Source organism: Toxotes jaculatrix, chromosome 14 (assembly GCF_017976425.1).
Source record: "Toxotes jaculatrix isolate fToxJac2 chromosome 14, fToxJac2.pri, whole genome shotgun sequence".
Taxonomy (NCBI): domain Eukaryota; kingdom Metazoa; phylum Chordata; class Actinopteri; family Toxotidae; genus Toxotes; species Toxotes jaculatrix.
The window spans coordinates 7214421-7237412 of NC_054407.1; the positions used below are offsets into that span (position 1 = coordinate 7214421).

Consider the following 22992-nt stretch of genomic DNA (forward strand, 5'->3'; position numbering starts at 1 on the left):
GTTTACCTTGTAATCTGATCATGTAACTGGTAGGTTGTTGATGATTTTTACACCCAGTCTGCCCAGTCAGAAGATGTAGTGGTGGCAAGATGAGAGGATGAGCCATGATATGTTGAGGAACTTGAGGGAGAGCAGCTATAACAAAAAAATCATCAGCTGAGCTTGATGAAAGAGTGGAGGAATGTCACAGAGAGAGAGGACGGCTGTAACTCAGGTTTATATCCAACTCACATTTACTACTTCTTCATCCTCTCATGTTGGACTGATGGTAGACTGGACACTGCAGTGGCTATTATAAAACTGTTATTTCTCTGCATTCTGTTGAAAATCTGTCTGAATGTTTTAAACTAAAATACATACATACATAAATGTTACAGAGACAATAACATTAACATACATAACACACGTTTATCATGTCTGCATCATGAAATTCAATGAAAACATTCAGTACAGTTAGTGCATCATTCTTTTTAACAATTCTTTAATTTGATCTGATGTAGATGAAGAGTTTCTTTGGAAACTCTGGGATCTTCAGTACAATTTAAAATTTCAGTCTGTGGGTTTAAACCATGTCTTGCTACACAGAATGAGTTTGCAATGACTGAGCCACCAGAGGGTCAGTCAGGTTTACAGGATCAAAATGAACCAGTGAAAATACATCTGTTAGGTTTAGGTTTTAATGTTTAGAGGACCCAGAAGCAGACCACAGGCAGATGACAATTTAAGGTTGATTTAACTATCAACTATCAACACAAGGTTAGTTTGAGGAGTGGAGGCAGAGCGGAGTGGCTGGAAGGTTTCTGAAGGAGAAAGCAACAGAGAACAAAAGGCCGAACAAGAGATTCATTCACGAGCTTCGCGAGAAGAACTGTTTGCACAGCAGCGAGAGAGTTACCACTGAAGGTATGACAATCCAGCGTCGAAGTGAAGCCCTGCTCCGGCTTAAAAGGAGTGAGGACAGGAAAATGAGGTGCAGGTGTGCCAATCTCCAGCCAGCAGGAAGCCACGCCTCTCCACTCTAACAGGAAGGAACTTCCCACAGGAGGCAGAGGGAAAAAACACCAAAACACAAGCACACAGAAACAGTCCAAACCCCATAAACATAACATCAGGCTCAACATGTGGGTTCATGCCATCTTTTGCAGGCATTTAAGCCCAAAGCATCAAATATATCTGACCTCTGTGAATTACGCACCAGTAATTCTGCAAGAAATTAATAGGCAAACCACATAGAAAAGATTAATGAATGCAAAATGTTCACAAGAAATTTCCAGACTTAAGCAATCAATATCCTCTAGGCTGGACCACATGCACCCTGAAGACATTTTTCTCTTTATTTTTGTTTTTTTTTTACAAAATATATACAGGAATTTTCTTTGATGGCAGATTGAAATTAATATAATAAATGTACATTTTACAGGGACAACAGAATTTTGATGTGGAAAAAGTCATTACAAAATTCACCAATCACAAAGTCTATACTAGCTCCACAGGAAACAAGTTGTGCAACTGACATAAGGTCAAGTGTTATGCTGGTAATAAAGTCTGACAACAAATACATGATATGATAGTTTGAGTACTTTCAGAAGGATCACTCACTGGTATCTGCTTGTTAATCTTTGGTTCTTTTAACTTTAATCTAAAAGACATTGTCTTTGTAACATCTATTTCTTTGCTAGGTTTCTTCTGCTGGTGCTGTGACAGGTCAGACTTTTCTCTAGGTAAGATTGATTGCCTCCTCTCCACTTTTATACTCCTGAAAATTCACAGAGTCTGCACACAAGCATGCACATGTACACACTGACTAAAAAACACACATGCACACGGTTTAGTTGGCATGTTGGTGTGCTTGAGAGGAGGGGTCCCGAGGGAGCGCTCAGTCCGAGCAACTTCACTGCACTGCCTAATTGATGTGTGTTTCTGTGTGTGTGTGTGTGTGTGTGTGTGTGTCTCTGTGTATGTGTGTGTGTGAGAGAGAGAGGGAGTAGGGGTGATGCCTACACATTTAACAGTCCAAACTAACCTCACCTTTCTCTAAACAGTGCTTCATGCTCTGGCAGAAAATGAACAAGCCTGTCAATCACGTTCTACTTTAGGCTCTGCAGGAAGTCAGAGTCTTCAGCCTGTCAGACTGACATTTCATATCTTCCTGAGATATGGTATTTAAGACAGCCGTGAAACAATACCGCCAAGTGCTGAAGAGATGTGAAGCCATTAACTACACACACAATACCTCCATCCTCACACACACACACACACACATCGACACACAGATTCAAGACTGAGGGCAGTTCTTTCGATGTATGCGCAGCTAATGTAGCAGTTACAGCTACTTATTGGATGAAATATGGCTGACATGGAGGGTGGACAGAAACAGCTAGGCTATATGTGAGAAGGGCCTGGGAAAGGTACCTTTATTTTTTAGCTTAAACATAACTTTCTGTGCATTCAAAAACATTTTTGGTGGATGTTCTAATTCACAAATGAAACAACTTTGCACTACTGTTGCAGACTATATTGATTTAAGCACGCCATGATATCTCCTCAAATATTAAGACGTTGCATGTATGCAGACAGCATGATCAGTGACAAATTAATACTCATCTAAAATGAAAAACAACTACATATAATTATGAATCAGCTCACATTGTCTCTATACCATGTGCTGTCTAAGGATTATAGGACAAATTTCAGACTCTGACCTGTTGAATGTTTGTAATGGCAAATTATCCGCCAGTCTTTGAAGGCAGCATTGTGTCGGCGTTGCTCCGTTGCTACGGTGACGCCTGTTTACTTCCCAGTTGCGTTGCAGTTAGCTAGCTACCGCAACCATAAGACCAGAAAACCTGAGCTGACATTGGCAGAAATTGTCAGAAATTTCAAGTATAAGGACTAGAAGCTGCAAACACTATATTTTCCTCATGAGCAGGTGAGCCGATGTGCAGTTAGTACACAAAATACACTTCATGAAGGCTAACAAATAATGCAACTTTGCTCATAACCTAGCTAATAAGGGTAAATTGACTAAAAACTCCATCATTACCTGGAGCAACACTAGTCATGCTTTACACATTAATCAGTAATTCAGTAACATGTACAGATATGGGTGATTCTGCATAATGAGCCCTTTTACTTTTAATTTTTAATTTAACTATTTATACTTTATTTTGTGAAGATTTTAACAGCAGGACTTGTAGCAGTATGTCTACACTGATATTGCTACTTGTACTTAAGTAAAAGCTCCTCCACCACTGTCCATAGCTGCTGTTTTGTATTATTGAAGACATAAATATTTTCAAATAGACCCAAAGCTTACGTGAAAAAGGACTATATTAAAATAAACTTTAAATTGTTTTAATAAAGATACTGTAAAGATATCACATCGAGTTTTCAAGCTGTTGTTGGGACATTATGGGAAGATAAGCTCACTATAATCAAAGTGGAGTGTCACAGACACAGAAACTGACTATAGGAATATTAGTCCCTATAAAAATGTTTTATAATGATGCTAATTAACTCAGGTACAGTCACAATGGTTTCAGTGCTTTCTCTGCTGTAATTTGATGTCCAGGTTAGAGCGTGTGGGGAAATCCTCCACCGGTTCACAGAAACAGGTAATGACTGTATAGAACTTGTTATTTTATCATAACACTATCTGCATTATGTTGGCTTTTCTCATGAATTGTACAGTTCATATTCCTTGTTGCTCTTTGCAGTTGTTGAGGATATCCATATCTGCATATCCAATTAAAAACTGTATGAATATTCAAATTTCTTTGTCTTGTTTAATTTGTTTGACACTTTCCACCTGGATGTAGCCGGCAAAAGGACTCACCTCTGCTCATGCTAAGACCCACAAACCCAAAGGTAAGAAGTAATTAAGACAGCAAATCAGTGCACAGAACATTGCATCCAGATCCATTTTCATTTTTAAGACTGAAATGACACAGAAGATTTCACTTGAGTTCCATTCTGATGATGTTCTAGACAAAATGGGGAAAAAGACGGTCACCGATAAACCTCGGTAAGAAAATATCTTTCAGAGACATACATGTCTGTCGTCACACATCATGCTCATCTAGTATCTTTTTTTTTTTGCTTTCAGCAGGAGTCATCCTGTCCACACACTGCCTTGTTCTGTGCAAGTGAGTACTCTGAGAGAGATTACAGCAAAACTGAATTGACAGAAACACGTTTTGCATCACTACTATTCTTTACATTGTTTTCATTCTTTAGGTTTCCTGCCAGGAGACTCAGAAGGCCGGATCTCCAAGTGGGGACATGCTGAATACAGAAGGTATGAGGTGGTGGACTCTCTGAGACTAAGCTAATCCCATCTGTGCTATTTCGCATAATATTCATGATTAACATTAAATACTAATTTAATCTGTTGTGGCAAATGAATGAATGAATGAAATCCATGCAAGTCAAATTAAACGTCTTGTGTGTTTGTGCTTCTCTCGTAGCTTGTGCTCCAAAGGAATTTGCCAACATAACACCGAGGTCAGTGCTCAGAGTTTGATTTGATTTGATTAGACCAGTGAAACATCCCCCAGATCCAGATTTAAATCTCAAACATGAATCCAGGGCTGGAGAACGAGCAGAGCAGACCACAGCGCCCGATGAACAGCTGGAAATGAAGGAGCTGAGGAACACACAGCCGTCAGATTCAGCAGAAATAGGTAGTTTGCTGTAGAACAAAATGCAAAGTCATAAATGTCGGGAGAACAAAACTGATGACGACGATAATGGTTGCCAGGAGGAACTACGCATGCTCCTCCACCAGTTGAACATCTCCCCACGGATGAGGGGAGTGAGGAGGACAAACAGAATGAGGAAGAGGATGCTGAGGATGAAGACCTGAAGGCTCCCGTGGAGCTGCTACTCGAGGTAAACTGACCGAGGATCATCAATGATTCCACACTTCACGCTCTGTTGAGAGGAAAGCTTTGACTGTAGTTGGCTGGTTTTTGTGTATTTCAGATGTCTAAAATGTTTTTGATGCTTGGTTTTAGTTTTACTTTCAGTCAGCTTGCAGATACTTACGTGAGAAAAAAAATGAAACTCGAGTGAGGATGTTATGGTTTTCAGTTCCTCAGAGCTGTGATGGACAGGGACTTTCAGCTGGCCCGCAAGCTGTGTCAGATGAGTATGTATCCTGCATCCATCAGCCGTATGTCAGTCAGTCAGTCAATAAATCAGCCAGCGGTGACTCTTCTCCCCTCGTTCCAGTTCTCATCTATGAACCAGACAATCCTGAGGCCTCTGAGTTTCTCCCGCTGATCCAGAAGAAGCTGCAGGAGGGTGAGGGTCCCCCACCCCGTCCCCACCCATTCAGACAAACACAAACACTTCTGCTGCACATTTCAAAACATGCACCATGAATTTGTGAAATGCCTGTGTCCCTCAGAGCAAGAGGCAGAGCAGAGCAATGAGGAAGATGATGAGGAAGATGATGATAATGATGCATCTGGGAGTGATGAGGAGTCCTCTCAGAGCTCAAGCTGCTCCTCTTCATCTTGCTCCTCCTCTTCGCCATCAGATGAGGAAGAAGAGGAAACAAAAGCGAGCAGACACAAGCCGTGTCCTCCTTCTCACATTTCCCCATAAATCTATTGCCCCAGTCCAGCAGAGGTAATGTTCTAGGTCCTATCAGCTGCATCTTTGCCAGTAGTATCTTGTTACATTTCCAAAATTGTATTCTATATTTTAATCCACAGTATAAGTCTTTGTGCATTTTGTAGTTTTGACCGTTTTTTTCATATTTCACCTGCAGATAAAATATTTATTGTGGACAAAGCTGATGCCCTTGTTTCTTGGGAACATAAACTTAGAAATACAAGGTTATTAAAATATGAAACAAAACTTCTGCTGATATGAATCCAGTCATCTGTGGACCTGAAGAAGAAGATGTAAGGATTTAAGGTAAATCTAATTTCATATCCATTAAGAAATTCTGATTGATATCATGAGAAGCAACAGAAAGATTAAAGTCTCGACGCTGCGAGAACCGATTCAGCACTGGGAGGCAGTTTACCTCCTCCTTCAACATTTCACTGAATAACCAGCCTTCGAATATATTGGTTACAGCATATCCAACAAAAACTGACATTATTTACATTATTAAAGCCCCTGAAAACATGGCCTCAGATTTCCATTTTCTAAGGAGCTGGAGCCAATTCCAGCCAGCTTTGGGTGATAGGCAGGGTACACCCTGCATGTCTATCACAGGCCTGATATGTATGTGCAGACAAACAACCATACACGTTCACATTCACTACTTAAAGTCGCCAGCATGACTTTGGACCGTGGGAGGAAGCTGGAGTACCCGGAAGGAACAACAGAAGGCCTGGCCCAGACTCAAACCCAGAACTGTCTTGCTGTGAGCTGACAGTGCTAACCACTGCACCAATATGCCACCATAATTTAATATAACTGACTCAATATGCAAAAATCAGGCTAATTGGCAACAGAATGGAAAAATCGTTGATTTAACAATATCTGTACTTTACCTGCTGTGACAAGTCCAAATGTCTGCTGTGAGAAAGGTCTACTGCAGAGAGAAGTCCAGACACAACTGGAACCACAGGCTGTTGGTAAACTTGGCCACTGTGATGTCGCCATCAGTTTGTTTGTACCAGCAGACCACAAACACTGTCTGCTTTCAGTCGCTTCACTTCCTCTGTTCAGTTTGCCTTCAACATGTAGTGTGTATGCATTGAAATGGAAAGAGGCATATAGTTGAAAAAAAAAAAAAAACTTTTATCAAAGAGAATCATCTTCAGTAGAACTAAAACGGCAACATTTTCCAAACATTTTTGTGTTGTTGAAATCTTGGTGTGACTTAAGTGAACACAAATAAATGTCTGATTAATGTATATGGGCAAATCTACATTTTAAATCTAGGTAGTATGAGCAGCATCAATCCAGGCCAACACCTTATAACTCTGCTCTATTACACACACGCACACACACACACGTACAACTAATCCATGGTAGTGGAATGTTACTTTGAGTTATCGTCACATGGCACAGCTTCTCTTTAGCCATGCGTCTCCACGCATGGCTTGTGGAAAGAGAAAGTATGAGCACCATCTGATAAAGGCGGTATAATAATTTGCAGTGGCTGAATGAACATAATGGCTGGTCTCTGTCCATTCAGCGGAACGGTACACAAGCATGAGGACGACAGCGAGGACACTAAGGCGACGCCTGCCAGGCTGGATTCACTTTGATGTCTCAGTGTTATTGTCCATGTCAAGGTTATAAAAAAAAAAAGGGTGCAGGTCAGAAATTATGATGCATGCAGTCCTGTCATCTCATGAAGGTGAATACTACAGTCAGTGCTTGGATAGATGGGTGGATCGTGGATGGTGCATGCTGTTCTCTCCATCCTTTGGTGCCTTTATAAGAAATGTCTTTATTCTGGCTTAAATAGACACAGTGGAATGCTCTCCACGGAGCTTCCACAGGTCCATTTAAACGGAATCGATCAGAGATAAAGAAATGTGCTGAATGCATATCTGCTGTTACTAAAACCCATAAACAAACTGCGTTTTTCATTCCAAGGTCAATTTCTATGTAACCCACTCAGAACACATTTCCATATTCAAGTCTCCATCCTCCATCCTGTGACACCCACCCACACCTGGAGACACACACGCACACAAACACACACCCACGCACAGGGGTGGGTAGACGTCACTGGTGTTTTTCCCCTTTGCTTTTTAGGCTTCTTAAAGTGGCTCGTGGCTGTCAGTGGCACTCAGAGAAGCTTCATTAGTCGTCAGAAGGAGGCAAGGCTGTGACTCATGCCTGCGTGAAGAGACCAATGGGCAGCCGGAGCTTGAGATATAAATAACGAATAAAAAAAAAATATTCTTGAGGGAGAAAGGGTCACTTGCGCGCTGCTGGATTGGGATTTTATTAGTGCGCTCCGCTGGTATTCCGCCATCGCCGCCACTGGACTCTTTCTTGTCGTGCCTTTGGGTGGCAGCTGTAACATCTAGTTCTAGTTTCTCTGTTAGTCGACAACCTGTGCGCCCGAGAGCCGGTAAGATGCCTCCTCCTTTCATTTAAGCTGCTCCCTTCGTGTGTATTTCTTTATAGACACACAGGTGACTGTTGAATCATGATCTCGGAGTTATATTGGTGAAAATTATATTATATCAACAAGGAAATCTTTTATAATTTGCTGTGTCGTTTGACAGAAATTAGTCCCAGATGAGTGACGGAACGAATTCATTAGTTGTCCAGTCTGTCTGTCACACCACGGTGACATTGAGTGATGATGGTGTGGGGATATGCTTTGTTCAAAGCGCAACTTAATTGAAATGTCGATTGCTGAGTCAATAAGTGAATGACGTAGGTTATTTATCTGGACATTATAGTTATCAATATTTGTTTAATAAATCAGTCTTGTTTTAAAATGTGAACGAAACAAGCTTTTCTGTCATCTGTCCGTTTAATTTTTCTATGGCGAGAAATATCAGCTGTTGTGTTTGCTGTGGTTTATCACAGACAAGACTCGTAGGTTTTAACGCTCTGGTGTCGCTTTGCCCAAGACTGTAAAAAGAAAGAAAGATATTTCTGCTCCAATGAGCCACAAGAACTTGCTGTAACCAGGAAATCTTTCTCCTATATGTTCAGCTTCCTGATAACTTTTTTTCTTCATTTTCCATTGTTCTTTAACATCGACCATGTGATCTGGACATTGAATTCACAAAGAATACGCCTTTAATGCAAGAAATATCGAAGTCTGTCTGAAAAAAAAAAGAAAAGTACCCACACAGGCATAATGTTATCACCAAAAGTATTTATCCTGACGTGCGTCGTGCGCAAATCTCTCCAGACTGTGTGTCTTGGTTCAAAGCCCACCCAGCTATCCTTCGGGAATAAATCGTTCCTTGCGACGCACAGTGAACAACATCATTTTCTGATCATATCGTGGCCTAACAATTAAACTGACTGAAGTTATTTAGATGTATATGTCTATATATGTGTGTGTGAGTTCTGATTGGAGAAGCTGATCTGGACATTCCTAACCGTGGACCGTTTTGTTTGCAGTTGAATTATTTCCCAGCTGTGGATCAGATAACAGAGGACTGATGGCCACGTCCGAACCGAGAGCCACCGGCGGGGACCAGGACCCCAACTCCGCCAATTTAAGACCTCCGTCCTCAAGTAGGTCCTCACACTCCTTCCTGTGTTATTAACACCGTGATTCCGTATCGATCCCCGGGGGTAAATTTCTCGTTAGGACTGTTGCTCTCCGTGAGCGCTCAGGTTGTGCTCACGGAACAGCCCACTGAAGCTGACAGAGACTCGGTGCCTTGCTCAGAGACACTTCCGCAGGGCGATCTGTTGCCAACACGAGGGCTTAAACCCCGTTCACCCCCCACACACCTCTCTCTACCTCTGTCTGACTCTCTGTCTCCCTCCCTCCCCTCCTTCTCTGTCTGATAAAAGCGAGTCTCTCCCGGGCCATTTGCTGTGTGGGCTCCGTCGTTAATCATTCCGGTTAAAAACAGAGCCATCACAGCTGCCGGTCGCTGTCTGGCGGATCAGCAGTGGACCTGGCGCAGATGTAATGCGCCATTAAGGCAATGATATTTATATAATGATGTAGAAAAACGCTAGTGGGAATGTTTTTAGAATAAATATATATTTTGAAATGGAAAAATATTCCTGATTGGAATATTTTGGTCTATTTTCTTGCACCAGCGCTTCAGTTATCGGTGTTTTAACTGTGATTTATGGAATGATTTCCACAAATATTTCTCACGAAAAACAAAAAAAACTGAAACAATTTTTATTTATGGTGATTTATTCCTTTCATAATTCGTCTCACCTCGTTTTCCAGGACGTTTTCGGCCTTCAAGGCTGCAGGATGCACAGTTTACTTATTGTTGGACAAATTCTATGCTGCTCATTTTTTTTTTTTTTTTTTAAAGTGGCTCAACCTATTTAGGTATACATTAACCCGTGGGTTAATTAATCATTTTAAGCCTCTGTCGCATTCACAAAATCGACTCCATTACAGTGCACTTGAGCAGCCATCTGCAGCGCAAGGCTGGGAAATAATTACAGGTTTTTGTCTTCAGCCAAATGTTAGAGGAAATGGGCTACAGTTCCTGAGGGCCAGAGGACGGTTTCATTTCAAAATTTTCTCCTCAACAAATTAAATATTTTATTTTAATTCTTTTTTTAATTTATGATCCTCGGGTAACAATAAAAAATATATATCTTACAGTTATTGCAAATGTGAATTTGTCCTTATAAAAAGCCCATTAAAAAGAAGATGTTTGTTTTGTCTGACTTGCTCGTATACTGCTGCTGGATGTTGCCATTATCTCTCTGCCACGCTCCATCTCACGCCTGGCGGCTTGCAGTGTCTGTACGTGCGTGTGTTGGTGTGCGCGTGTCTCTGTCTGTCTGTGTGTGCGCGCGCCTTGGCCTCAGCCCCTCGAGCTGTTCTCCAGCCGAATGAAATTGCTTCAGTAAATTTAAATACTTGTTTTTGTTTTGAAAGTTTTCCATCAGGTACATTCGCCGCCTCGCTCTGGCTCTGCTGCCGTGCGCTCTGCATTTTATTCCCTCTGGCTTCTGCTCCATCTCTGCTCACGCATGCCCACGCTCGGGTTTGGTTTTGTGTGTAGTTGCGGTGTGTGTGCGTGTGTGTGTGTGTTTGCATGACGCGTGTATGTCTGAGGCGCTCTGTACTATAAGTTCCTGCACCAAGCCTGCTATGGACTTCCCGGCCACAGACATTACCAGCTCGCTCCAGTCACATACTGTGTTTCACTCAATTAATTTCTGCCCTCCTCCGTGAGCTCATTTCACGGGTGTTAATTCCAGTCCGCCCCTTGGCTGGGTGTGTGAGCCGGTGTGGATTTGCCGTGCGGGCCTCATCGATTGAACTTAAATCGGAAATGTTATAAGACTCATCCCCTTATGATCAGTGGGTGCTGTGGTAAATAAAAAGGTGGGTAAATTCTACGGTCAACCAAGGTAAACAACCACCATACGGAGCCAAACCATTCAGAGGCGCAGTGGTTAAGGCTTTGGAAACTCTCAAAAGACAAAAGACGACCTGCGTGTCCACGCGTCACACACCTGGCCAAGAGCAGCCGTCCGCATCACGCTTCCATCCATCACCCGCCTGTCCACGCACTTTCCGAGGCCTGCAAATGAGAAACTCAAACGTTCATTCTGTTTTAGCTTACGAATATGCGTGGATGCACGGATGCACACGGAAACTGGGGATGAAGATTTGTGGTAAGTTGCTTTTTGGGGCGGGCACAAAAGCCGCTTCCGCTTCAATTAACTTCATGTGTGCAATATTTTTTCGCTTCCTTTCTGTTTGTTTGTTTTTGACATCTCTGGAAAAAAAAGCTGTTTGGGAAAAAATGATTTTATGTGACATATCACCTCTATATTGTGGGTACTATGATTTCTTTCTGACGGGGCTGTATTGTGCAATTTTTGCATCTTTTGGTTTTAATTTTTCACCATGGAGTCGCTGTTTTTCTTTTTTTTTAATTATTATTATTCATTGTGAGGCCTTCTGAAATAGGCCGTGATAAAGGCTGTTTAGAGCGGGCCCATCCACCACTGTCACTGTGCGTTTCCATCTTCTAAAGGTCAGTGGACATTAGCCTGTAGGTCTGGTGATGAGAGCCCCGGATCAGTCCCCTCCCGACCGCCCCTGAACCCCCTCATGTCTTTTCCATTTCATCAGTGGGAGAAAAATCCACAAGACAAGCCTGGAAATATACAGTCCACAACCTCCCTTAAATTAAACAGTAAATAAAGGAGTATTTTCCTTTCCCATTCACAGATTTCCTGAGTGACATTTCTTTTAATACCAGTTAGTGCAGCCTCAGTGTCGGTCCCACTAACAGGCCATTTTACGGTGGAGAGCAGCGGATGTGACGTTGCAGGGAGGGTGTGTTTATTCCTCCATCATTTGAAGGAATTTGTTTCTTTCAGTAACTTGATAATTCACATTAATCCTTAATATTATTTTTCTTAATTTTGCATTGCTTCTGTGCAGTTGGAGATGAACGCATTGAAGATATGATCCATTCTTACAGGATATTATTGTCCTGTTTCTTATGGCACGAATCAATCAAGACCCAAAGGATCGAACACGTTTGATTGGTTATTGCCATTTCTGAGAATGAGAAATTGACCAGTAGATTTTGATTGGTCTTAATGACATTTTAATGGACTGGATTGGAAATGGAATTGATCATATATTTCTATAATATTTCCACATGTGGCAATGAGAGGGTCTCAAACATAGATTTTGAATATGTCATTTGGAATTTAATAAGCAAGCTATTATAGAGTTTCCAATGAAAAATATAATGACGTAATATTTTTTTATAGCTTACAGATGACAGCGTGACTTCCACATGTTTTGCGCTCAATTAGGCCCAACGCATCATCCTGCAGACATGTGAAGGGCCTGTATGCAGAAAACTGATCGATCCTGGAGTTCAAAACATACACTACAGGCCTTGCAGAGACTGGCAGACTGCTTCAGGGCTGTGTGCATCCTTCATTAACCCCTCTTTATGGGGTGTGTATTTATTGGCTGCATGGATCATCACCGCGGGCAGTCCTGCGCATTGAGCCGATCAGTCTGTGTGGACAGGAGGGTGCTTCCTGACCCGGGGTGTGGCTGTGATGTCACAGGGTGGGTCGGTCACCCTAACACACACGTGGTCCCAATTGCTTGTGTGTGTGTGTGTGTGTGTGTGTGTGTGTGTGTGTGTGTGTGTGTGTGTGTGTGTGTGCATATGTGGCCTATATAAGTTTGGTCCGCAAGAGAAAAGCAGTTCTGATGAATTGTGTTCATTAGGAGCTGACTTATGATGACAGATATTTTTTCAAAAGCTGCCATACCACCTACATATTTATCACTAGCATAGAATAACAGTAAATTCATTGTTTATCATTTGTTTATTTTATTATTATTTTTTAATTTGGTTCCATAGTTCCGTCTGTTTTGGTGTGTGTGTGTGCGGGATGGAGATGTTTGGCCATAACTCCTGCCCTCCGCCGTTTAACACCCTAGGGTTCCTGCAGAAGAACAACAGCCTGGATGAGAAGGGGAGGCTCGCGGGCCAGAAGAACTTGCTCTCGTGCGACAACAGTGACAGGGACGCGCGCTTCAGCCGCACCGAGACCGACTTCTCCAACCTGTTCGCCAGAGGTGAGACTTTCACACGCGCGCAATGCCGCGAAACTCAGCTAAGTAAAAACAAGCTAATGCTAATTTCTGAAGATCTTAGCGCGCTTCATTAGAGCCATGGTCACATTATGCTCTTTACTTCAAATTAAATTGACGTTTTATTCTGGCAAAAGCACCAAAAGTCAATTTATATTCCAGCAGCATAGGCTTTAAATTTAAATTCAATATCCACTATACCTTTCCCCTCATCTCTCAGACCTACTGCCAGCCAAAAATGGAGAGGAGCCTACCATTCAGTTTTTGTTGGAGGTGGTCGACATCCTCACCAACTACGTCAAGAAGACTTTCGACCGCTCCACCAAGGTGCTGGACTTCCACCACCCTCACCAGCTCCTGGAGGGCATGGAGGGCTTCAACCTGGAGCTGTCCGACCAGCCCGAGTCCCTGGAGCAGATCCTGGTGGACTGCAGGGACACGCTCAAATATGGCGTCCGGACAGGTAGGTCAGGGGCACCTTATACACTGGAAATAAATAACTAAATAAATAAATAAAAGGTGGTGGCTAACCTAACATGGTGTGATTTAAAAAAGCGGACTGCAACTGAGGCCTTTTGAATAATTCATATGGTGCCGTGTGTTATTTTAAATTTAAAAAGGACAGAGGGATGTGTGGGCAAGAAGGCAATTAACCTTTTACACTCTCAGTATAGAAAATATTCTATTTTTATCTTCAGACCGGGATGTGGTCATGAACACATTATTATACAAAACACAATATGATGTCAGTCTTCGAAAACGGCTTCACGGTAAATTTATGATATTTACATCTAATAGAAAGAAATGAGAAATATGATGATTTGTAATGTATTTATTTAAAAAAGTTTCCATCTTATCACTTTCATGTAAATGAATACTGACAGTTTTACTGTGTGAATTCAACATAAACCATTGAGGAGAAGCTGTTTGCCAGGTAGTGTACAGCTCATTACGATGACTGCCTTATTTATTGTCCCCCTGGTGATTCCGTTGACATCCTCCTTTTCTCTCCCCTCGACTTATTAAAGCAAGTGTCGCCTGAGGGGGGATCCTAACACGGGCTGTTACAAGCTGTTAAAAAAGACAACGCTCAAACTGTCCCTTGGGTTTTATATATAACACACAGGCTCTACTGTGCCTGCAACTCAACACCAATTTTCACGCAGAGACATTTTTTTTGTTTTGTGTTTTTTTTTTAAATATATTTTTGAGGCTGAATTTGGTGAAGTGCGGAGCTGGAGGAGCTGTCCGTGGTGCTGAAACACACAGCTGACTCTCCTCAGTTTGTTTGTCCTCAATATGAGATTTGTATTCAATGTTTTAATATATAATATAAAAGTAACTTAATATAATTCACATATTGGGAGTTATATTATCTTTATTTTTATCGTGTGAGCCGCACAACACTACATCTACAAGGTGCTTACATATCCATTACTGCATTTAGGCTCCAGGCCTACTGACTGTGACTGCATGTGCAAGCACCTTAGAGTCTAAATGGCTGTCATACAGCCTTGTTCCTAATGTAATTATGGTACACTGAACAGGCTATGTCAGATCCCTCAGGTTTCATGGTTGACCAAGGGAATACAAAATGAAACCCAAATGACTACGAACTCTGAAATGAGGAGCTGTTTCTTTGTGGTATTCATGTTATGTTTATTTTCAGCTTTATCCCGCAGGCCTTTGTCATCCTGTGTCTTCACAAAGCTTATGTACTCAGGGCAAGGCACACTTACCAGTGGCTGCCCTTCTTATTGCTTTCCCTTTATTAAAAAAAAACCTGACTCCCCCATTAAGACAGCATGTGTATGTTTTTTTTTATGTTTAGGTCACCCACGCTTCTTCAACCAGTTGTCCTCTGGTCTGGACATCATTGGTCTGGCCGGCGAGTGGCTCACCTCCACTGCTAACACCAACATGTAAGTCACACAGCGTGCTGCTCGCTTTGTTTTGCATGTTTGTTACATGACACAGTTAAGCACACAGGGGAAACACCTCTATATGTCATGAAAGGACAACTGAGATGTCCTGTTTGTAGGCCACTGGAAAAAGACCCCAGTGATATACAGTCGCTACGGAAGTTGCTTATGGTGTTCCCCTTAGCTCACTCCACCATTGGTTACAAGAGCCTCTGAGGGCAGTTATGTAAAGTGTTTGCCTTGTCCTGTTGAGACTTTGTATTGACAGACGGTAAGGCTGCCACCGTGTACTGTATATCGGAGGCAGCCCAGCCCCAGGGGTGGTTAGATTGCATATTGATCTCAGGTCACAGTTACATGGTGGCCCAGTCTGATAGAGGGCATGAACCACATCAACACCACACACTCTCAACACAGATCCACACACACAATCACTCACATGCTGTAAATAAACTATAACTCTGTGATCACAAGAATAGAATGAGAAACGTCATACTAATACTGCTGTACAATACCTGAATACAGAATACACACACACACAGTTGCACACATTGATGTTAACATTTTTGCTGTAAGTAAAGCAGGTTTCCCAGTATTTTTTTTTTTGATGAAGTGATCATTATTTCAGTCTTTAAAATGAAAAGAAGTTAAAAAAAAAAAAAAAAAGAAAAATAGTGAAAATGGTAAGCACAATTTTCTAAAGCCTAAAATGATATCCTGAAAATACTCATTTATTGACTCATGACAAAGACAAGACAAAGAAAAGTAGCAAATCCCAATTTAGAAGCTGGAACTAGGGAATGTTTGGCATTCTTATGTATGAGAGAGAAAAATCAGAGCATGATAACAAACAGATCATGACAATCACAATGACTCCAAAGCAAAATTTGCCAATTTAATTTGCCTAATATTAAAAAAAAAAAGAAAAAAGATTTTGCCTCGATTTTGTACATTGACATCCTAGAGTTTCATGGTGCAATCTGACAGCAGGACCTATGCAGTGCAGAGACCACACAGAGCAAACATTGGGAAGAAGACAATAGATTCCACAAATTGAAAATTCAGTTTTCACTAACTGCTGTGGCTGCTAACATTTCTCATAAGGATAATAAACCAAAAGCTGAAGGAGAATTTAGACATTTAATTTATCCCATTTCTCAAAACATTAGCTTAGGAAACCACCCCCTCACATGAAAAACTTTCCCATCTCATCTCCTGGTTGGAAGAATGCCCCAAGAGATGGGGCCATTGAATTCACACATGCTTGTGCACACTTTCATAATGACACACACATACACACACACACACACACACACACCAGCTCTGGCTGTCCCAGATACAGCAGCTAGGGTTTCCAGTCCATTGACTGCAGGCTCATTGAGAGCTGGTCTTAGCAGATAGGCCAGCTGGGCCCCACACTGACACACAATGTCCTCTGGCTGCACAGAAAAGCCTGTCACACTGTGGAAACTGGCTGCTGCAGCTCCCCGTGGAGTGCTCATTCTGGCTCTATTGTCCCTGTGGATACAGACTGACTCAGTGGTCCTTTGAGGGGCTGAGTGGAGCGTGTGGTTGGAGGGTCACAGGGTTAGTCACATAGAGACACACGCACACACACACATGCATTCAAACACTGACTCCCACACATTGAGTGCCCTTGATGACGATAATAAGGGCATTTAGGGGCTGTCCCTGGAGACAGGCAGGTGACTGAGGGGTAATTTTCACCCTGAAAAGACCAATGATTGGCTCTGATTGTGATAATGATCACCATTATTGTCATTACAGCGTGAAATGACTCACGGAGAGAAGGAGAATATTAAAAAGGTGCACCGGGTTTGTCCCTTTTCTGATCTGGTTGGGATGAATTTTTTGAAACCGAGACATCTAGGATATTAAATATTTTTTTTGTTCTGTACATGAACCACAATTCCAATATGTCAGAGAACACTATATTTCTGAAATTAGGGCAGTGGGAGGCTGCAGAATGAGACATTTTGTCTTCTTTGTAATTGTTGTCGCTGTTCATTGTCGAAGCCCAGCAGTCATAATCTGGTCCGGGGTGGGGTATTGACTAAAAGCTAATGTTCCAATCAAACCCATCCTGTGGGTTAGTCCAGGCATGATTACACAACAAAAATGTCTCTTTCATCTATTTTTCTTCATCTTTAAGTTTTCATTTCCATATTTTTTTGTCCTCTAACATGTCCTATTTTCTTTCCTCTCTTATTTTCTGCTGCTTCTTTTCATCTTGTTGTCTTGTTTCTTTTCTGTGCGCTTTCCTCGCTCTGCTTCCACACCATCCCCTCCTCTTCTTTTATTGTCCTCTGTCACAGTTTCCTTGAGTGTATTGTTTCCTCACAGCTCCCTCTCCTCACAGCCTTTATCTCTCCTCCTTTGTACCCAAACTATAAAATATTTCCGTCCTCATTGAGATACCTACTTGTGAGGAAAACGGAGAGGAGTGGAAGAGGAGAGGAGATAATGTTATTGTTGTTTTAGATGTAGATGGTGGCGGCTGATGAAAGTGGGGGAGTGTTGTGTAACTGGCCTCATTAGAAGCAGGGTAAACAGGGATCAGTCCTAAGGGTTTGAGTGGGAGTTGTCAGTTAGCAAACAGAGCAAAAGCTCAGGCTCATGCTCTATGTGATACATTTAACCTACTTTAGATTCACCAGGAGTTTTGTTCTTGTGTCGTCTCTGAAGCTACCGGTCATTTTATCCTTTGTCAGCTGAATGAGAGTTCGGACACACATCTAATGTTTTTAAAAGCTGATTTCCATCTCTCATCTTCTTGTGTAGTGAAGAATACTTTTTGTCTTTCAGTCTTTTCCTTTTTCTTTCTTGTAAAGACGGGATCACAATAATCACGGTCTCTTCCCCAGTTCCTGTATTTTGGGGCCAACAGGGGCCGTTATCTCCTTAAAACACTCTCTTCTCGTCTTTCTATCTCTCTCACGCACACACTTGCACATTCACATCCTCTCAGCCGTCAAATCAGCCTCATTCAGGCTCGCCACTGAGATTGGCAGGATTGACAGATAGCCATCAGAGCTTTGTGTGCTTTAATTAAACCACTGAGTGATTTTAGAAGGCATTTGAATATGAATGTTTGCTGCCCAACTCCTATCAGACACTTTTTTAATTAGCCCAGTCAGCACGAACTCCAGTTTGTGCTCTGTGGATGGAATTATACCAGAGCTAATGAAAAACCAATGAGAGTGTGTGCAAATGTGTGTGTGCGCGCGCGCGTGTTGGCGTGTCTGTATTTGGCCTTTCTAATCTGCAGTCGTGTGCATAAGAATCTTCTTTTATTCTTCTTGCTCACAAAGCTGCTGTTAATGACTCTACTGAATGACATGCTGTATTCATCAGTTCTGGGATTTGATTGACAGGTTCACCTATGAGATCGCTCCAGTGTTTGTGCTGATGGAGCAGCTGACTTTGAAGAAAATGAGAGAGATGATTGGCTGGCCCGGCGGAGAGGGAGATGGACTCTTTTCACCAGGTTAGTCTATTACAACAGCAACACACACACAAAGTGAGTGTGCGAGACTTTGGTAACAAATTATTGTGATGTAATTGCTTTTCAATAAAGATTAAGTTATCAAATTTATATAGTTGTCTCCATGCTGATACGTCTGTCTCTATTGAACAGGGGGTGCCATCTCCAACATGTACAGTGTGATGATCGCACGTTACAAGTATTTCCCAGAGGTCAAGACCAAGGGCATGTCTGCTGCTCCCCGCCTTGTCCTCTTCACGTCTGAACACGTACGTGACCATGAACACACGCACACACACACACACACACTCCATTTTTAGTATTCTAATAAAGTAGGCGCTATGCTTCATTGACTGTAGATTGAGGCCATTGAAGACGTCCTGTAGTAATCAGCAGGTCTATTTGAATGGAGGCAATGGCCATTTTAATGGATTCGTTTTGCTTTCATCACATCTACTTTTGTCTATAAAGAACTGCGCAGCTGACAACTTATCAGCCACTAAGACAAAGCTCATGTAGCAATTAGTTCACAAAATCTCCACTCTCTGTGAATTTAGCTGTTATTTCAAGATTCAGTTACTGACTTATTTTCCTAACGTGTCCCCTTCAGAGCCACTACTCCATAAAGAAGGCAGGAGCCGCTCTGGGCTTTGGCACTGAGAATGTGATCCTGCTGAGCACAGATGAGAGGTGGGGGATTTGCTGTAGAAATTTAAAGCCACAATCAGTATAGAAATTGTGTAAAAATAGTGTATATACAAAATATAGAGTCATGACACGCACTGCTCTGCACTCTTTCAGGGGGAGAGTCATTCCTGCAGATCTGGAGGCCAAGATCATTGATGCCAAACAGAAGGTTGGTGTCTTTCTTACATTTTATTTTGCTATTGTTGATTTTGATCTTTCTTTCTTTGTTTTTCTCTCGCTTACTAGATTTTGTCCTTCTGAATTGTACTTGTGGTGATTCTGCAGGGTTACGTGCCATTGTTTGTGAACGCCACAGCTGGTTCAACTGTGTACGGTGCATTTGACCCCATCAATGAGATCGCTGACATCTGTGAGAAGTACAACTTGTGGCTCCATGTTGATGTAAGTAGCTGACACTGGATCAGTTGCTGTAGTATTTTGACAGTGAAAGTACTGTTTCCTTGCCTGTGTTAACCTTATGTAACCGTAACTGTCTTATTCCTCAGGGAGCGTGGGGTGGTGGACTACTAATGTCCAGGAAGCATCGCCATAAGCTCAGTGGAGTTGAGAGGTTAGTAGACGGTGACAGATGGTGACAGATTGTTCTGTTGTGCTGTTCAAAGGAAAGTTTCAGTGAAACTACATTAGTACATTAACACATACGTGACACTTTGCAGGGCCAACTCTGTCACATGGAACCCTCACAAGATGATGGGCGTGCCTCTACAGTGTTCTGCCATCCTGGTCAGAGAGAAGGTACAGTAAAGACACACACACACACATTTTACATAGTGCTAACAAGCAGTGAGCAGAGGAGTTGATTGAAAAAAGGCTAACAGTGTGTGCACTTTGTGTTGGTCTGTAGGGAATCCTGGCAGGCTGTAACTCCATGTGTGCTGGCTACCTGTTCCAACCAGACAAACAGTATGACGTCACATACGACACAGGGGATAAAGCCATCCAGTGTGGTCGACATGTCGACATCTTTAAGTTCTGGCTCATGTGGAAGGCCAAGGTGAGATGGAGTGAGACACATACATCGACTAAATCATAAATGGCTTTTTAACCAATTTATAAAAATGTCTTCAGGCCTAACGGAATTGTCATGTATTTAATCATAACAGATGCTGTAGCTTTTTACTCAGTGTTTTTTGTTGTTAACCCCCCCCCCCACAGGGCACCATAGGCTTTGAGCAGCACATTGATAAGTGTCTGGACCTGTCTCAGTATCTGTACAACAAGATCAAGAACAGGGAGGGATATGAGATGGTGTTTGATGGAGTGGTGAGCTGCCCTAAATTTCTATTCTATCAATGTCATTTTGAATCACTAAGGAAAATTCAATATTATATCATTTTCATTGTTTTAAATGAAAAAAAAAATCATAGGCTATGTGTGTGTATTGATTGTTTTTATTTCTGTCTGTAGCCCCAGCATACCAACGTTTGTTTCTGGTACATACCGCCCAGCCTGAGAGGCATGCCAGACAGTGATGAGCGGCGAGAAAAACTCCACAGGGTACAACACCTGCCATTTCTGCCCATCAGCATTCACATTTACTCCTGTTTAATCATACAACCGATGGATAATGTGTTTATAAATATAATTCGTAGCTGGCTCCTCTTCAGAGATGCAAGACTCTGATTTGTCGTTTCTTTGTTCCACCAGGTGGCGCCAAAGATCAAGGCCATGATGATGGAGTCAGGGACCACCATGGTGGGCTACCAGCCTCAGGGCCATAAAGTCAACTTCTTCCGTATGGTCGTCTCCAACCCCGCGGCCACCCAGTCTGACATCGACTTCCTCATTGACGAGATTGAGAGGCTGGGTCACGACCTGTAGACCATCAGCCGCCTCTGCAGCCTGCCGGTCTTTTATCTGTTGTGTTTCCGATGCAAGTGTCAATGAGGTGAAACATTCACAGTGCTGCAGACGGAGTGATGATAGGACAAGTTTCTCTAGGATCGTTTCTCCAACTGAAGAGAAGATGAGGAAGATTTTGAGTTTTGAACTGTCCCACATAGTTCCTTCTATAGACAAAATATATGAACCGGTATCTGAAAGCTCCAGGTACAACAAACATGCTCTAATGTATGTGTGTGCTGTGGAATCTTGTTCTTATGTGTGTGTGTGTGTGTGTGTGTGTGTGTGTGTGATCTAGTTTCACGTCCAATGTAGTTTGTCTTTTGATGTGTATGTGTGTGTGTGTGCCTGAGTGAATGTGGTCAAACAACAAAAGGGAGAAAAGCACAGATCAAAATACAAAGTATCATGGATTATTCTGCTCTATCATACATTTGCTACACACAATTGAATCATTGGTGCTTTCAGCTGTACATATATTTAATCTTAGTGCACCGACCTACTTGTCCTGAACCAGTGCCCAAGCCTCTGAAACAGTGTGTGTGTGTGTGTGTGTGTGTGTGTGTGCAGGTGTATGTGGCACACTGAGTGTATCCTGTCATGTATTTTAGGCTAGCACTGTGTTGAAAAATAAGCTAATGTGCAAACCATAGGTACCAAGTGTGTTAAGCTGAGAGGTTTTAGGTAACCTCCTGCAAATGATCCACAGTCTGCAATATATTTTCCCCTGTAGAAGTTTAAGATTAAGATTTAAAATGTCTACAGCTATCCCAAGTCTGTGACAACTTTTAACCTGTAAAACGCTGGCTCGTTGTCTGTTTCATGCAATCATGTGATGCCCATATGTGTTTATAACATTGTTAAAATAGTAATATTTGATTATATAAGAACAAATATTTATTGCATTTTCACTGTTTGCAGATTCAGGTATTTTTTTGTAAATGTATCTTTATGTGTATTACATGGTAATACATTTGTAAATGTAATCACAGGAACTTGAGCAAAGTTTATTTATAGTGATTTTGTCAGCCAAAGAAAGAGAATCGGGAACAGAGCAATCCATTGTCCTTCATATATAACTTCTTATTTATTATAGGTGTTTGTAAAATGTTACCTATTGACCCTTGACTGCGATGCAATTTCTATAGTGTGTTTCTTTCTGTGATTGTGAGTCTTTTTGACTGAATGTTTTGAGATGACTGACTGGCCTTCTGATGAGATTAAGAATGAAGTCTATATAATCCTCTGGCAGTCGTGCTGGTTGTGAGAATGTACTCTCCTCTCGAGACTGGGAAGAAAGGATTGTTGTATCTGTCTGAATCCTAATGCATTTACTGTAATATAGTATATTAATTGTAATACATATTACTTGTATTCTCAGTGTTATGGGAGCTCAATGGAATATCTTATATAAAGAGTTCCTGTTTGTGTCTTTGCACAATGTTCACCTTTCTTTCTTCCATTGTAAATGGATGTGTACTATGGCAGTATTATATAATAATTATGTTAACAAAGTATTTATGGTATTTAGGGACCATATGTGAATGGCACAATTGCATAAATCATATTTAAGGTAATCTGTGTACTGTATGTGGCCAGTGACTCCTGTACATGAGAAGGGGGATGTTTCCCAGGAGGTTTTCAGTAGGCACTTTAACAGAATCATACCATCTAAAAAAAAAAGATCTTTAATAAAGTCTATTAAAGGAAAAACTGAGTCTGAATTATTGAAACACACAAAAACGGTCTCTCCTTCACTCCTATTTTGCTCTGCGGTT

General features: G+C 41.8%; 1 protein-coding gene across 2 annotated transcripts; it reads left to right on the top strand.

The window, feature by feature from the left end:
- Positions 1–7795: 7795 nt before the first annotated feature.
- On the top strand, positions 7796–22742 carry LOC121193400 (glutamate decarboxylase 1-like). 2 transcript variants are annotated; one of them, XM_041055657.1, is made up of 17 exons: positions 7796–8053; positions 9067–9183; positions 11221–11277; positions 13085–13222; positions 13458–13700; positions 15069–15159; positions 18555–18667; positions 18818–18933; positions 19275–19354; positions 19466–19520; positions 19637–19753; positions 19858–19922; positions 20029–20107; positions 20217–20366; positions 20528–20635; positions 20780–20869; positions 21020–22742. In XM_041055657.1, the coding sequence occupies exons 2-17, from the start codon at positions 9108–9110 to the stop codon at positions 21191–21193; spliced, it is 1752 nt and encodes a 583-aa protein (XP_040911591.1). In that variant the 5' UTR covers positions 7796–8053; positions 9067–9107; the 3' UTR covers positions 21194–22742. The 2 variants fall into 2 exon arrangements, with proteins under 2 accessions (XP_040911591.1, XP_040911592.1); XM_041055658.1 differs by lacking the exon at positions 11221–11277.
- Positions 22743–22992: the final 250 nt, after the last annotated feature.

Excerpts from the sequence above, each read along its gene's own strand:
- LOC121193400 (XM_041055657.1), top strand. The coding sequence starts at position 9,108 with ATGGCCACGTCCGAACCGAGAGCCACCGGCGGGGACCAGGACCCCAAC. Across the intron at positions 19,923-20,028 it reads AAGCTCAGTGGAGTTGAGAG|GGCCAACTCTGTCACATGGA; the intron begins GTTAGTAGACGG and ends GACACTTTGCAG. Across the intron at positions 20,367-20,527 it reads GGCTCATGTGGAAGGCCAAG|GGCACCATAGGCTTTGAGCA; the intron begins GTGAGATGGAGT and ends CCCCCCCCACAG.